Here is a 15,700-nt window from a genome sequence, read left to right on the forward strand (position 1 = left end):
AAAACCAAGCTGACCGCTGTTTATACCTGGTTTGTAGCCTGGTCCCTTTGGTGTAGGGTCAGTCCATCCTGGTCTTCTCTTCAAGTCTCTGTTCTCCTTTCTTTTATTTTATATACTTATTTGTGTTTCTTTAGCTTTGGAGACCAAGAGCTCACAAACTGGTACTCCTAGAATAGTTCAGTCCTCTAACTTCTAACTAAGTATTCTCTACAGTTTGTCACCCTCAAGGGTTAAAAAGTTGGTTCTTAGGGAGCAAAATTATCTTTCCTATCTTATAATCTTTTTGTGTAAAGCATAGTTGTACATGCATTACAGAGACAGATATATAGTATATGTATCATTTTTAAATTTCATGTTCACAAATGATTAGGAAAAACATGCCTGAAAAACTTAGTCAGCTATAATGAAAAATACGTTAAGAAATGAAATATAATGAAAGATTGTGCTACTCTTACATACATCTCCATCCTTTCCCAGTGTCTACACTTAGATGTTACTCAGAAGCTTCAAGCTCCCTTGTCCCAAACTGAAGCAATCCTTTCCCTCTGCCCCGCCCAGGCCTTTGTCCTCGGCCTCCTGGTTCAGAGGAGGTGAATGGTGTCAAGTATGGGTCTGCGCCCACCTTGTTCCCTTATCTCATGCCGAAGGCGTTACTGCCGCGCAGTCTGTTTTGTTTCACTGCCTGGATTATTACTGCAGCTTTAAAAATCATTCTTCTGCTCTGTGCTTACCCTTGCTCTAATCTTTTATCCATGTTGTGCTAGAAGGATCTTTCTAAAATGTATGCCTGATTATCTCTCATCTAGTTAAAAACCTCCCCGTTCTTAGGGATCAGAATTCTTTATCCACAGAACGGTCTGCCTTTCTTTTAATTTTCTGGCTTTTTCCTTCTCAGATTTCTGTCTACTCTCTGCTCCCCTCTCCCCAGCACACACTTTGCTCTGAGTCACTCAGCCACCTCCCCAGTGCCGCTCCCCTCCTCATCGCTGGCCTCCTTCAGATGCTCTGATGCTGCGCCTTTGAGGGCTTCTGCAACCCTGTACCACTTCTGTCTGATGCCGTCCAGCTCAGGTACCCTGTCCTCCTAGGCGTACTGCGTGGTTATCTTTACCGTACTCTTCATCACACAGGAAGAAGTGTATATATTTTCCTTTTTTTACACTAAATGGCTTCCTGAGGAACGACTTATTTGTTGTTGCCTCTCCAACTCCTGTAGTATCTAGAAGGCGTTCTATAAATATGTGCCAAATGAAAAAATGAACAAGTGTGTGAGGCTGTTTTACGTGCTGACGCTGCCTAGATTCTTAGGTTGTCCTGCTTTCCTGAGCATTTCACCATATATTTCCCCCCCGTGAAATATTGCATACTAGATTGAATTAAGCTTATTCCTTCTTTACGGGAAATATTAATGATTTAGACCAAAGAACAATATATGATAAGTAGCTTTTCAAGTGTTTAAACATTGGCTTTTCAAAAACAGCATTAACTAGTTTTAGAACTGATTTATTTCTTATCTGTAAAAAACAGGATTAACATTATTTAAATAAAAAGATTATCAAAGTATTTTTGATTCTCTGTATTTTTTTCTCCCTCTCATTCTGTTAGCTAAAGGACACAAAATCAGCAGATCAGAAAACAACACTTCTTCATTTTCTTGTGGAAATATGTGAAGAAAAGCATCCTGATATCCTGAATTTTGTGGATGATTTGGGACATTTGGACAAAGCTAGTAAAGGTTTGTGCTTTTGTAGAAAACATTTTCATATTCTGGGTCTTAAGTTGGTATAGAAAATAATGCTTTTTATCTGAACGTACTTGCCTCTTTGTCACAGTGTTTTCATACTAAAATGCCTCATTTTAAAATTAGAAAGGTACAGGACATTTACTTTATGAATTGCCATTTCTGCAGCCGTGGGTTTAGTTTGTTTGATTGGGTAATGAGACCCTCTGTTCAGAAGCTCGGAGCTCTGCAGTCTCAGCCCCGTGAACACCTGCAGCCCGGCTCTCTGAGCCCCGCACTGTGGCCTGCACTGTGCTCCCTGGGCGGGTGTCATTCCCAGATACCTGGGGTGAGTGTAGTCAGTGTCCCCTTGGCCTGAATCTGAGTCTCCATCCACCTGCCTTGCAGTTTCTAACCTCCTTATCCCCACTGTGGGTTTATATCTGGTTATAGAAAGGGTCAGAGAAAGGATAGGCCCTATCGATATTATATATATTTGCCTTGAATATGACTTAGGCAATGTTTTGATCATCTGAAGAATCTCGGTTGTATATCAAATCAGTTCTGTGGGAAAAAACTTTACTTGACTCAAAAAATGAATTTATGAATACACGTGTGTATGAATATGTACAAATGTATGGATATACATTTTGGAAGATACCTCATTTGGACCAGGAGAATATCTGTATTATTTAGGTGTAGGTCACTGGTTATTTATCAACTTAAAGAAGGGTACTTTTTCCTGTATTATAGTGAATATTTCTTTTAAAAATCACTTTTATCATTTTATACTCCTATGAAACTATTTCTTCTGTAAAGTGGGGTTAGTAGCACTTCTTTTGCAGAGAGACATGTGACTGCATGAGAAATTCTTTCACATTTTTTCCTGAGATATATGTTTCTTTCAAGTGTATATCTCCTACAGCTGTTGCAAAAAAAAGAAAAGTTGGAAACAATCTGTTTTTTTAAGACATAAAGTAAACTTTGAAACTTTGCAGTCTAATGTTCTAATGACATTGGATTACTCCTTAGTCTGCACTCGTGCTTCCATAAAATGTTCTTGGCTAAGAAGATAATGTCCGTATGTTTAGGTGTAAATGTTTTAAGGGAATTTAAGAAGGGAAAATAATCCAAATAATTTTCTCATAATAAGCAATGTGAGATTGAGCAAAGAGCACAGAGAAGAAAAGCATTAAAAAAGACTCACTGATACTCAGAATAGCTTTTCAGTGATTAAGTTCATTAATTCAAGGATGATAACGTCCTTAAAATGAATTTTCTGAAATTTTGGAATAAAATTTGAGTGTACTGGATGAAAAAGAATTGAAAGTGGGTTTTCTTGATGAACGTTAAGCTTGATAAGTAACAGATGAAAAAGTGTTACCAAGTGCCTTGAAATATGGAGGAATTTCTTTTTCTGGGGAAAAGATGGTTGAGTAGTTATTATAACAGCTTATACCAGCATTATGTCTTTAAAAAGAATTAAATCAGTGTGGGCTTTTCTGATAATAGCAGTTTGGATTTCTGATCACTTCACCATCTTTCATGCTAGTTCTAAAACCGAACAGTAAGCTGGAGTATGCTTCTCTTTCAGATGTCCTTTTTAAACAATGAAGTTTTTACTGACGTCTCTGTTGGGGTTGCGCTGGGCCCCCTTCGCTGCGCCTGGGCTTGCTCTGGCTGTGGCGGGCTGGGACTGCTCCCGGCCGCAGTGTGCGGGCCTCTCCCTGAGGCGCCTTCTCTTGTGGAACACGGGCTCTCGGTGTGCTGACTCCAGTGCCCCTGAGGCACGTGGAACTCTCCCAGAACAGACTCGAACCCGTGTCCCCTGCATGGACAGGCTGATTCTTATCCACTGTGCCACCATGCGAGTTCTCAGATGTGGTTTTTATTGTAGAACTTATTTTCTAACAGTTTTTGCTATGAATGAAGTTTTCAAAATGTCATTTATCTATTTTGACTCATTTGATTGTGCTAAAAATCAAATACAAATATAAATATTATATTTTGTTTTTGAGAAATGTTTAACTTTCATAAGCGTGCTTGCAGAGTAGCAACTTAGTAATGAGATTCGTCTTTCTTTTTCGGTGCTTCTAAGGGGGCATTCTGGGGCCTTGGAGGTTTTAGTTTCCATCTGTTACAGTAGAGGCATGCATATGTGTATGGGTCAGCAGATATGGTGAACGAGTTTCACAGGGAGCAGCTAATTTCATATTTGAAATAGAAAAGCCATCACTGAGAGAATTTTTGTATAGTGTAGGTGATTGTTGAGCCTAATTTCTTTTTATGGTTGTATTACCTTATTAATGGATGAGATTTTAGAGGAACAAATATAATGTTTTAGATGAAATAAGTCTATGTTTGCTTTGGAAAGTTTCAGTGCTCTTGCATTTTATATCATCATTTGAAAGTTTGCAGATTTGAAGTCTCCTCAATGAGCTATCACATGAATTAAAAAGTATCTTTGTTTTTGACACATAACAAATCCTGGCCGTTAGGTACTCCTGGATTAGCAGGGAGAACTTTCATTACAACTAATGCGCTTACCCGTATGACAATTTTCAAGAATCTATTTCATTAGGGCTGCTCCTCTGCTAAAAGGTAATGGCTTATAGCTTTTCGTTGTATTTCATTGAAAATATTTTGGGTCATTATTGTATTTCTGTATACCTTTGTAATATTTTTTTTCTTTATGGATTCCCAAGGGTTGGATACATTTTCCCCTGGTCTAAACAGTTGAAATTAATGAACTCTAATCCATGATGGTTTTACTGATTATTTCACAGTAATTTCATCATTAAATTGGAATGGTATTTTACTAATGATTTAGAAAATATGACCAAACTTTGGGGATTTGGGAATGTATTAAAATAATACCAAGGTAAATTTACAATTTCACCTTGTTGAACCTGTGTCTTTCCCTGGTGGCTCAGATGCTAAAGAATCTGCCTGCAATGCAGGAGACCTGGGTTCGATCCCTGGGTAGGAAGATCCTCTGGAGAAGGGAATGGCTACCCACTCCAGTACTGACTGGAGAAGTCCATGGATAGAGGAGCCTGGCGGGCTACCGTCCATGGGGTCGCAGAGTCGGACACGGCTGAGCCACAGCTATTAACGACTACTACTACTATAGCTCTTGCAGATGTTTCCGCTCTTTGCTAGATAGCTAAGCCTGAATTCTCGAGACGCCATGCTGACGTGCTTTGGAACCCACCTGCTCACCCATTTAACAAGCTCATGCTGTGTGACTGCCGTGTGGTCTGTCTGCTGCCGGTCCACGGTGTGGTTTCTGGGTCTTGGCCCCAGCTACCTTACTCTCCCCCGACTTCTGTCCCGCTGACGCCTCCCTTTTCCTCTCACATATTTGACTTCTTCTGTACACCTTTTCAGTAATGCTGTTATTACTGGTCTGATACTGAGTCCTTCTCTTTTTTTCTCCCTGTAGCTTCTCCTTAGGTGATCTCTTTATTCCCCAAGGGCTTAAATAGAATCATTAAATTAATGATTTACAAATTTTTTTCTAGACTTCCTTCTAAGCTCCACGCTTGTATATCCAACAGCTTACTGTTCAATCTGCAGCTACGTTGCAGTGTATAGATCACCCTTTGCTGTAAGTGTGGCTCTCGATTATGACCTCCTTGCTGTCTCCTCTCCAAATTTGATTTACTTGAAAAAACCTTTCTTGGCACACTTTCTCCTGATTTCATTTTTCTCACTCCCGTGACTCTTTGCAGCCCCTAGCACCTCAGCTGAGAAAGCCTGGTGGTTTCTGTGGGGAGCGGCTGCTGCGCTGGAAAGGTCTCCCTCTCTCCTCTGTCAGGCTTTCCCTCTGGGGCTGCTTCCTGGGGCTCGCTGGGAGCCTCACCTCGGTTTCTGTGTATTCCAGTCTGTATTTAAGGGTAAATTTCTAGATTTTCTACAAAGCCTTAGACCACTGTTTAAGGACCACTACTCTGTGTTAGACACTATTCCTGCAACTGCTGAGAAAGGAAGTAGCTTCCAGAGAGAGGGCAATATTCAGTGTATTTTCAGAGTGGGTTTAATGATTGCCCGCTTCTTTTTTTTTTTTTTTTCAACTTTTTCCATTTCTACAGTTTCAGCTTTCAGGAGCATTATTTGATCCTTTATATTTGAGTTTTTGTTTGCTCCATTTTATAGACCTCTCTGCTTTTAAGACTGTTTGTTTGCTTTTAGTTAGTAATTCCTTGGTCTGACCCAAATATTTGTCTAGTCAAATACATCACCTGGTTTTCAATTCCTCATGACTTTCCAACATTTTATGATAAATGCCTTACTAAATACCAAATGTTTGTCTTTTGTTCACCTACTGTGAGCACTTAGAGTGCTTAATTTCCAGGTGGTTGCCACCTGGAAGTGCACAGTGTTTGAAAATTTCTAATTCATCTGCTATAACAAGCAGAAAGCATTTTCAAAGGCTTCCATTAACCTCTTTATGCTATAGGCTTCCAAAAATGACAATTAAAAATGTATTAGCAAGTTGGATATGTATTTTAGATATTCAGTATTAGTTATTATTTCAGCTTCATTTATATTTTAAGTGTATATTGTAAACATATAAAAATATTTATTGTGCAATAAAATTTACAACACAGCTAACATAATTTTTGGAACCATTGTGTCATGAAGACTAACATTGGAGTCTCATAGTTTTTCAGGATAAGTAATTATTTTGGTGTTTCAGATCAACTGTAAAATACTAGAGTTTTATGAATACACACATTAGTGTGTATGTCCGCCAATACAATGAAATAATTTGACAGGACACATTGGCGGGGGAGCATTTATAATATAGTCTAGTTAAAAGGAAAAACAACCATGTAGGATATGGCTTTAACTAAATTGTCAACAAAGAGCACAAAATATATTGTTATGGGCTGAATTTTGTCCCCATATGTTGGAGCCCTTCATATGTTGAACCTAGTGCCTCAGAATGTGACTGTATATGGAGATAGGGCCCTTAAACTGGTGATTAAGTTAAAATGGGACCCTTAGGGTGGGCCCTAATACAATCTGACTTGTGTCCTTATGAGAAAAGGCAGTTTCAACACCCAGAGGAGACATCATGGGTGAGCATACAAAGACCAGCCGTGTGAGTGCACAGGAGAGAGAGTTCAAGCCAAGGAGAGGTGCTGCAGAAGAAATCAAGCATACGAATTAATATAATAACTTGAAGCATTTTTCTTGCTTAGTTTTTGGCTTTATAATGGCCTATTTTGTGTTGTTGTTTAGTTGCTAAGTTGTGTCCGAGTCTCCTGTGACCCCATGGATTGTAGCCTGCCAGGCTCCTCTGTCCATGGGATTTCCCAAACAAGAATACTGGAATGGGTTGCCTTTTCTTTCTCCAAGGGATCTTCCTGATCCAGGGATTGAACCTGCATCTCCTGCTGTTTACCACTAAGCTCCCTAGGAAGCCCGGAGTGGCCTGTACTGCATGATTTTTTACTTTATCAGATAACTTGAAGAAACAGTCATAGATCTTCAGTATTGGGTGCTCACTAGTAATCAGTTCAGGAATAAAAAAGTTCTTATACAAACCATGAATTATCACATGATTTTAAATAATTACAAGTATGTGTCAATTCTTTCTTGACTAGGCATGACACATAAATTAGTATATGTATGAAGAAATATTGAGGCATTCTAAATAAATATATTCATGAGTGTTTACATTTAATTTTCAGAGTGAGCTCTTACATCTCCTGGATTTTATTTTAGAATGCATTCATTTACATTGAGCTAAGTTTACAAGTTTTAGTTTTGTTTCATCATGTCTTTTGCTCACTACATCTGCATATATTTCTTTACCACTCTCTGTTTTGCTACTATATAATAGTTGAATTTTTCTTGTAAGCAAGTAGCCAACAAAGACTAGTTGCACTCTGAATTATCTATTGACACTTTTCCAAAACTGAGATATGAATAGATGGTTTTACCCTTTTTTTTATTAGCATGTGGAAATAGTGAAAGTATTATTCTACACATAGATGGAGAGTAAGAAGCTATGTCTTGAAAGCTAGTCTGTGACTCCTGTTTAATTATGTCTCAATGATCTATTTTGGTATGTATTAGCCATCTAATACATATACTCAGGAATTGTAAAACAATTTTAATGTTACTGCAAACTAAATATAATTAAAAATAAATTTATTTTAAAAAGGCAATTTACATGTAGGTTTGCATGTACTTATTAAAAGGGCCATATATGTAAAATTTTACATTCAACAAGTTAACACTTAACATAAAAGGGTATGATGAAATACAACTGAACCATTTACAAGGTAATTGCAGGATTTATGAAAAATATTTATAGTGCACTGGGAATATGGTGTACTGGTAAAGAACCAATAGGTTCAAGTTGTTTGGTGAGCAGCATTTTACTTAAATCTTGCCGGTTTATTTCCATGGATTTTCTATGTAAATTTGGCATCAAAAGTTGAAATCGGCGACTTGCAGGTGAGGTTGTAAATATTACACTATTTTATAATACAAATGTAAACTGTTTTGGAAGGCAGCAGAAAGGAATATAGAAAGAATATGGGCAAAATCTCTAGAAGGATTAAGGACTCTGTAGAGTGACATTGAAATACACTGGCATGAAGGAACTACTTGCAGTTAAAGATTGCTTTCTGAGATATGGAGCCGGGAACATTTCCTGAATTGGCTGCTGCTTGGGCTGATAGATGATGATGAAGAAGAAAACTGCATCAGGAAGACCTCTATATCTTTTTGGAGGTTAGCAGACTGAAAGTGGCATCAATACAGTGTTAATCTTTTTGAGAAACTAACAGTTTACAGTGTTTGCAGATTTTTGTCCTCCTGCAGATTTGCAATAGCTACTTGAACAGTTCTGTCAGCGTCACCTATGAGCCAGAGCTAGCATCAAGTAACAGGACAGGGGCAACAGGGACAGCCAAGGTCTTGGAGCTTTCTTAGGCTGCTGGGTGGAAAGCAGTATTTACTGCACTTCAGTTTTGCAACATGAAGTGGGAAATTACAAACCAGGTAGATAAAAGAAAACTCCAGGGTGTTCTGAAGGAGAGCTTAAATATAACAAATCTATGTACTATAAAGACACCTACGCGGTGGATGGAGCAAACACAGTTATGGCTGGCTGCTGAATTTCATTACTCACAAGGTTGACATGTAACCAACTGGGTGAAGAGTCATGGAGCTGATAAGATGCTGAAGGTAGAACTGCTAACTGCTTCCCAGAACCAGACTGTTCATATAGCTTGCAAAGTCTTGAATTAGTGGTTGTATTAGTTCCCTAGGGCTGCCATGAGCTATCACTGCACTCCAGGTCGCTTTACACAGCATAAAGTTAGTACCTAGCTGTTGAGGAAGACAGAAATCCAGGTGTTGGTAGGGTTGGGTTCTTCTGGAGCCCCTGGGGAGGAGCCATCCAGCGCCTCCCTCTCAGCTGCTGGCGGCTGCCGGCGAGTCTTGGCATTGCTCTGCTCTCAGTTTTCACAGTGGTTTCTTCTCTGTGCCCCTGTATTCCCACTTCTCACTATAAAGACACCAGCAGTTTGATTTAGGTCCCAGCCAAGACCCAGGATGATTTCATCTTGAGATCCTTAACTCTCTACAAAGACCCTGTTTGAAAATAAGTCACATTCTGTTGTTCTGGGCGGATGTGGAGTTTGGGAGACAATTTTCAACCGAATCCTGTCATCCTTGTCATCACTCCCATAAGGGCATGGAGGCAGCACCGTCATCTCTGAGTATTGTAAAATAGTTAAGGGTAACTACACTGTTAAGTTTATATATGGAATACATTTATGTTGTGAAATGTTTGGGCGTTTAAGGGTTATTGTTGATGAGCTTGTGAAGCAATTAAAACTGAAATTTATTAACATGCCTTGAATTTAAGAAGGTTTTATTGACAGGTAGAGATGATTTAATAGTTCTAATAAATGATTTCAGTGGGTGAAATAAAAATGTGATAGTTCTACCTTATATTAAGGGAGAGGCTGTTGTTACCATCGTAGACCTTAAGACTAGACAGCTGGGGTTTAAACTCCAGCTGCCCATTTCTCATCATCGCTGGGCCCGGTTTTCTTACGTCTGAACTGGGGATGATACTAGTATTTAATTTAGAGCTTTGGTGTGAGGACTCCATAGGTTTCTGTGTGTAAATATTTATAAAATTGTGTATAGCACTTGTAAGCACTGTGTGAATATTCTCTGCGTTTGTAGTAGTAGCAGTTGCTGTTGCTTTTCAGTGATTATTTCTTATTTACACACATCTTCCTATGCTGTTATTAATGGTGCAAGTAAACATGGGTCTCTGTGAATAATGTATTATTAATTTTAATATATATTCTCAAAAGTTGTTTGAACGGATTCCAGGTGCATCTTGCCTGAAATAAATGCAAACTTTAGCGTACAGGACCAAGAAATTTGTAGATTTATGTTGTTGAAAGACTTTTGTGCTTTTCTAAAGATTAGAGAATAATATACATGTAAGAATTTGCACAAATCATGAATGTATAGCCCAGTACACTTTCACCAGCTGGATACATCAGCACAGGGAGTGGAATTTGGAAAATGGATTCTCTTGACCCTCTGTGCTTCAGCCTGACACTGGAGTTTTATTTCATATTTTGAAGTTTGGTAGATTTCTTTTGAAAAAACGGTTTCTACTACTAAACAACCTTTGAAGCCAATGAGTCTCCAGCAGCTCTTCAACAACTTATAGTTCTTTTTTTCTGCAGGTGTTTGCATGTTACGTGAAATCAAATTTATTAGCCCTGGATTATTGAGAAATGCCATATGGAAATATGAACTAATACTGATGATAAATGATAGAAATAATAGAAACATTCAAAAAGGTTTTATTCACCTTCATAGGAAAACCTGAGGAAAATGACTTCTTAGATAACCTTCCCCTCTCTTCTCAGAAGCAGAGATTTAAAATTGATCAGTTGGTAGACCCTTGTGGCATGTAATGTCTGTCACCATGATGGCAGCTTCTCAGCAGCTGTCTATCAAACTACATATTCTCCGGCAAAAAGAAATAGTGTTCATTAATAGTTTTTGATATGTTTTGAAAGGATTCTTTTCAAAATGTTTATTGAACTCTCACTGCCTAGCAAACACCATCCTAGGCACTTGTAGTAATAAGGATTAGACTAACAGAAAACAAAATCAACCAAACAAAAAAAATCAGGCTTAGACTGACTTTGAGTGACAGAAAAACAGGTGACAGTGGCTCATATATGATGCATTCATTCAGTCAGTATTTGATGAGCTGCCTTTTGAATATATCTTCTGTCTCGGGGCCATTCGGGTCGGGGTGCTGGATAGAGCTGCTGCTGTGTTGAGCTGCTGAGTCATGCTCCCCTCTTCTGTGACCCCGTGGACTGCAGTCCCCCAGGCTCCGCCATCCATGGGATCTTCCAGGCAAGAACGCTGGAGTGCACTGCTGTCTGCTTCTCCAGGGGATCTTCCCGGCCCAGGGACTGAGCCACTGCTCCTGCACTGGCTGGCGAATCCTTTACTGTAAGCCACCAGGGAAACCCTCTGGATAGAGTACCGGAACACAGAAGAAGTCTCTGGTCTCTTGAGATTTACAGTTTAGGTGGTAGATACAGAACAAAGAGAGAAGTCAGTGTGTATCATGTTGGGTGGTTAGCTGTGGAATTCTAGGCCAGGTACCTTTTTTTTTTTTTGGAATTTAAGTTAAGAGATTGGAGAAGACCTTTGCATGAAAACTTGACGAGGTGTGAGGAGGTCAGACACGGTGTGTGAGAGAGGCACGTAACAAGAGGGGCACGCAGGCGCCTAAGCCCTAGATACCGGTGTGACCGGGATTGGGGGTGGTGAAGGAGATACGATCAGAAAGGTGACATCCCGTAGGACTTGCTGGTCATTGTAAGGACTTTGATTTTGCTCTGATATGGGGAGTCATCAGAAGCGTTTTGAGCAAAAGAGTGACAGCTGACTTGCATTTTCAAAGGATTGTTTTGGTTGCTCTGTTGGGAAAAATGGAGAACAATGATGAAGTAGTGAAACCACTTGATGCTGTAATAATAATCCAGGGCAGAAAGAATGTTGACTGGGACCAGGAGGAGGTAGCAAGGGAGGTGAGAGGGTTTAGGCAAAGCATCTACGTTGAAGGTAGACCCAACAGGATTTATTCTGGGACTGGATGTGCGGGGTATGAGGGAAAGAGGGGAGTCATAGCACCAATCATTTACTGAGATGCAGGAGCATGTTCCAGGAGAAGGATAAGTTCCAGTTTGAAAATGTGAGTTTAAGATGCCTATTAAACATTAAGGAATGACATTCAACCAGCAGTTGGAGTTCAGGGCAGAGATCTAAGTAGCCCAAAAATAACTGTCATGTTTCAAGTTCAGAGATACACAGTCCAGGACTTGTCAGCCTACATGGTCTGTATCCATACATAAAAACTCATTGCACAATTTACTATGTGCATGTTTTTAGTCAGTCATGTCCAACTCTGCGACCCCATGAAGTAGCCTGCCAGGCTCCTCTGTCCATGGAATTCTCCAGGCAAAAACACTGGAGTGGGTTATATTCCCTTCTCCATGAACTCTTCCCAAACCAGGGATGGAACCCGGGTCTCCTGCATTGTGCACGGGTTCTTTACCGTCTGAGCCTCCCTCCCACAGACATGTGCACAAAATCATTATCTTGAGGGAACATTTTGAATAATGTTACAGACATCTCTATTATTGGTCTCTTTTGTACAGTATTTATTTACCATAGTGTTGAACATCTTATTGGTAGAAAGGAGCTTTCAGCTTCTTTTAGGTAAATACGGTTTTCCATTAGATAGACTTCTCCCATTAGTACTGCTTTCTCTCCTGACAGTCTTGTGTCTTTCACGCCCTCCTCCTGGCTGGGGAGGGCGGGCTGCTGCTTGTGCCCTGGCGTGGGTGGTGCGGCTCCGCAGGGCCGACCCAGAGCCCGCCACTGCTATGCCCCTCCTCTCCTCCGCCTGCCTTCTGTCTGCCTTTCCTGCCTCCAGACTCCACCGCAGAGAGAGGTGGTTCCCTTGCAGTGTGATGTGTAGAAAAATGTAACAACAAAACCCTCTTGTCTGAGCAGCTCTTCCTTGACTTATGATGATATTACATTCAGGTGAACCCTCACAAGTTGAAACTAAATTGAAAACCCATTGAATACATCTGCCTAACCAAAGATCATAGCTTACCCTAGCCTAAGTTAAACATGTTCAGAACACTTATATTCACCTCCAGTTGGGCAAAATCATCTAACACTAAGCCTAATTTATAAGAAGGTGTTGAATATCTCATACTGTTTATTGATTACTGGCCTGAAAGTGAAAACCAGAGTAGTTCTGTGGGTACAGATCGTAAGTATATTAATTCTTCACCTACACGGGCTGACTGGGAGCTGCAGCTTGCTCTCCATCATCATGAGAGCGTGTCCCACACACTGCTAGCCCAGAGAAAGAGCAACATTCAAGGTCTAAAGTATGGTTTCTGCTGAAAGCATATAGCTTTCCCCACCATCATAAAGTTGAAAAATCCTAAGTGGAACATAAGCAAATTAATAGCAAATGCAAATTATAATGTATTATTGTATGGGATCCCCTCAAGAATCAGACAGGGTGAAGGACAGGGAAGCCTGGCGTGCTGCAGTCCATGGGGTCACAAAGACTCAGACATGACTGAGCAACTGAGCAGCAGCAACAACAAGAATCAGAAGAGGGCTTCCCAGGGGGCCCAGTGGTACAGAATCCACCTGCCAAGGCAGGAGACGCTGGAGATGCACATTTGATCTCTCGCTCGAGAAGATCTCCTGGGGGAGGAAATGACAGCCCACTCCAGTAGCCTTGCCTGGAAAGTCCCACGGACAGAGCAGCCTAGCGGGCGACAGTCCACGGACAGTCCACAGACAGAGCCGGACAGGACGGAGCGACTGAGCACGCTCCCATCATTCGAGAATAAAGACAAGGAAAAGAAGGGAAACCAAGCAGAAGGAGGCCAGCTGAGGATTAGTGGCCAGTCATGTAGCATTGCTTCTTTCAGTTTACAGGTTTGCCTGTTATGAACCAAACTGCAGTTTATTTTGAGTTTGTGCTGTTTTACCATCTTATTTTAATTTTATGCTTTTCCGTCAACACAATGCATTTTATAATGATACTCTAGAACTTAGATTTTGTCTTCAGCCTACTTAATATTAAAGATTTTTTTAATGCTACTGAAGGTTTTGTCCATCATGTCCATCCAGTGTGTTGTTTTTGACGTGCATTTTGTGAAATACTCTTAAAGCTTTATTATTACAGTTGTCTAGGAAAAATCATTATGTTTGGAGCTTTAAATGCTATAGGCTTTAGTTTCTCTCATAGAACAATTGTGTCTAGAATAGGAAGGGTAATTTAGTTTGGATGTTTACGTTGTTTTTTGGTAATTGTTGCTTTTAAAGCTTTCTTCAAAGACATCAACTCCTCTGTAATGTATCATGGTATGTAAGAATGAGCGTGACATTTCTTAGTAAGCTTGCTATGAAATAAGGACCAACACCTCCAGGAGATATTCATAGATGATTATTGTTTAATTATAGAGATTATATAAATGTATGCAATTTCTCCATTTTTATTTGAAATCTTAGCATGGTAAATCATAGAGGACATTATATTGCAGATAACCTGTATACGTGATTTCTGTATCACGATTTCTGAATCTAAATATTTATAGTTGTGATTTTAACTTTTATTTAGAGCTTTTCTAACACCTCTAGTGTATAATTATCAAAATGACTAGCCACTTGGAGAAAAGTCTGTGTCTTAGCTTTTAAAGTTTTAGGTATTTAATCTGTTATGTTTCCCCTTTTTAATGTTTTAACCTCTTGAGAGGTTAAAGTTAAACCCAAAATCCATTCTTTCAGCAAACATTTGAGTATCTGCCCTGTGTTATGTAAACCAAGGCACAAAGATGCATAAAATGTAAGGTCTCTCCCCTCAGGAATCCCCGGGCGGCTAGGAGAGGAAGGCATATGCTGAAAGTAATGGGTGTCCTCCTTGCAAAGATAGAGACAGTTGTCAGGCGTGACAGGCTGGAGGGCGCATCACCAGGGCCGGTCTGGGGTTTTGGCCTCGTACCGTGAAAGTATGAACAGGAGTGACTTGGGTGGAGTGGGCAAAGCAGATAGACACACTTTTCCTGGCATCAGGTACGGAATAGATGAAAGGGGTTGGGTGGAATCAAACTAGGAGTCGATTTGGTAGTGAAGTGTGGCAGATTAGGAAATAGGACCACGTTGTAGGTGGAACTCTGATGTTGTTGTGTAAGGAGTTTCCTGTCTGGTTTTGAAGCAGAGGTAGGGTATCTTTGGGCTTCCCTGGTAGCTCAGATGGTGAAGCATCTGCCTGCAATGCGGGAGGCCCGGGTTCAATCCCTGGGTCGGGAAGATCCCCTGGAGAAGGAAATGGCAACCCACTCCAGTACTCTTGCCTGGAAATCCATGGACAGAGGAGCCTGGTAGGCTACAGTCCATGGGGTCGCAAAGAGTCGGACAAGACTGAGCGACTTCACTTCTTCTTAAAGTATCTTTAAATTAATGTTTGTCTCAAAATTTCCATGTACAGTTTGGATATGGCTCTGAGAGAAACAGTAGGAGACCAGAGGTCAAAGAAGAGATTAGTGTTCCAGATCCCTTGAGTGGTGTTCAAGGGTAGGTTTTATTTGCCAAGTACCATGTGAGGAATGTCATGATCCTTTGGATCTGAGGGTTCAGGAGAGGAAGGGTCAAGACTAGCAGGTTTCTATCACAGGAGACAGCATTATGGTTCTACTGCCCGCAGTCATATGGAGATTGCAGATGGGCGGTTGGCTTGGGGTCGAAACATACAGTGTCTGAGGTGACTGAGAGATATCCCATCTGATTGAAAACTGAGTAAAATGCAGAAGTTGAAAGTGCCTTAAAAATATCTAGTCAACTCTGTTTTATAATGACTGTATTTTG

At 40.3% G+C, this 15,700-nt stretch overlaps 1 protein-coding gene across 6 annotated transcripts in view; it reads left to right on the forward strand.

Moving 5' to 3' along the window:
* The window catches only part of DIAPH3 (diaphanous related formin 3), a 527,980-nt gene that overhangs the window by 306,538 nt on the left and 205,742 nt on the right, over nt 1-15,700 (forward strand). For all 6 annotated transcript variants that reach the window (XM_043478170.1, XM_043478172.1, XM_043478171.1 and 3 more), the window contains one exon: nt 1,606-1,735. In XM_043478170.1, coding sequence (XP_043334105.1) covers nt 1,606-1,735 — 130 coding nt within the window. The remainder of the gene's footprint in view (nt 1-1,605; nt 1,736-15,700) is intronic.

The sequence above is a fragment of the Cervus canadensis genome, chromosome 9, assembly GCF_019320065.1.
Source record: "Cervus canadensis isolate Bull #8, Minnesota chromosome 9, ASM1932006v1, whole genome shotgun sequence".
NCBI classification, from domain to species: domain Eukaryota; kingdom Metazoa; phylum Chordata; class Mammalia; order Artiodactyla; family Cervidae; genus Cervus; species Cervus canadensis.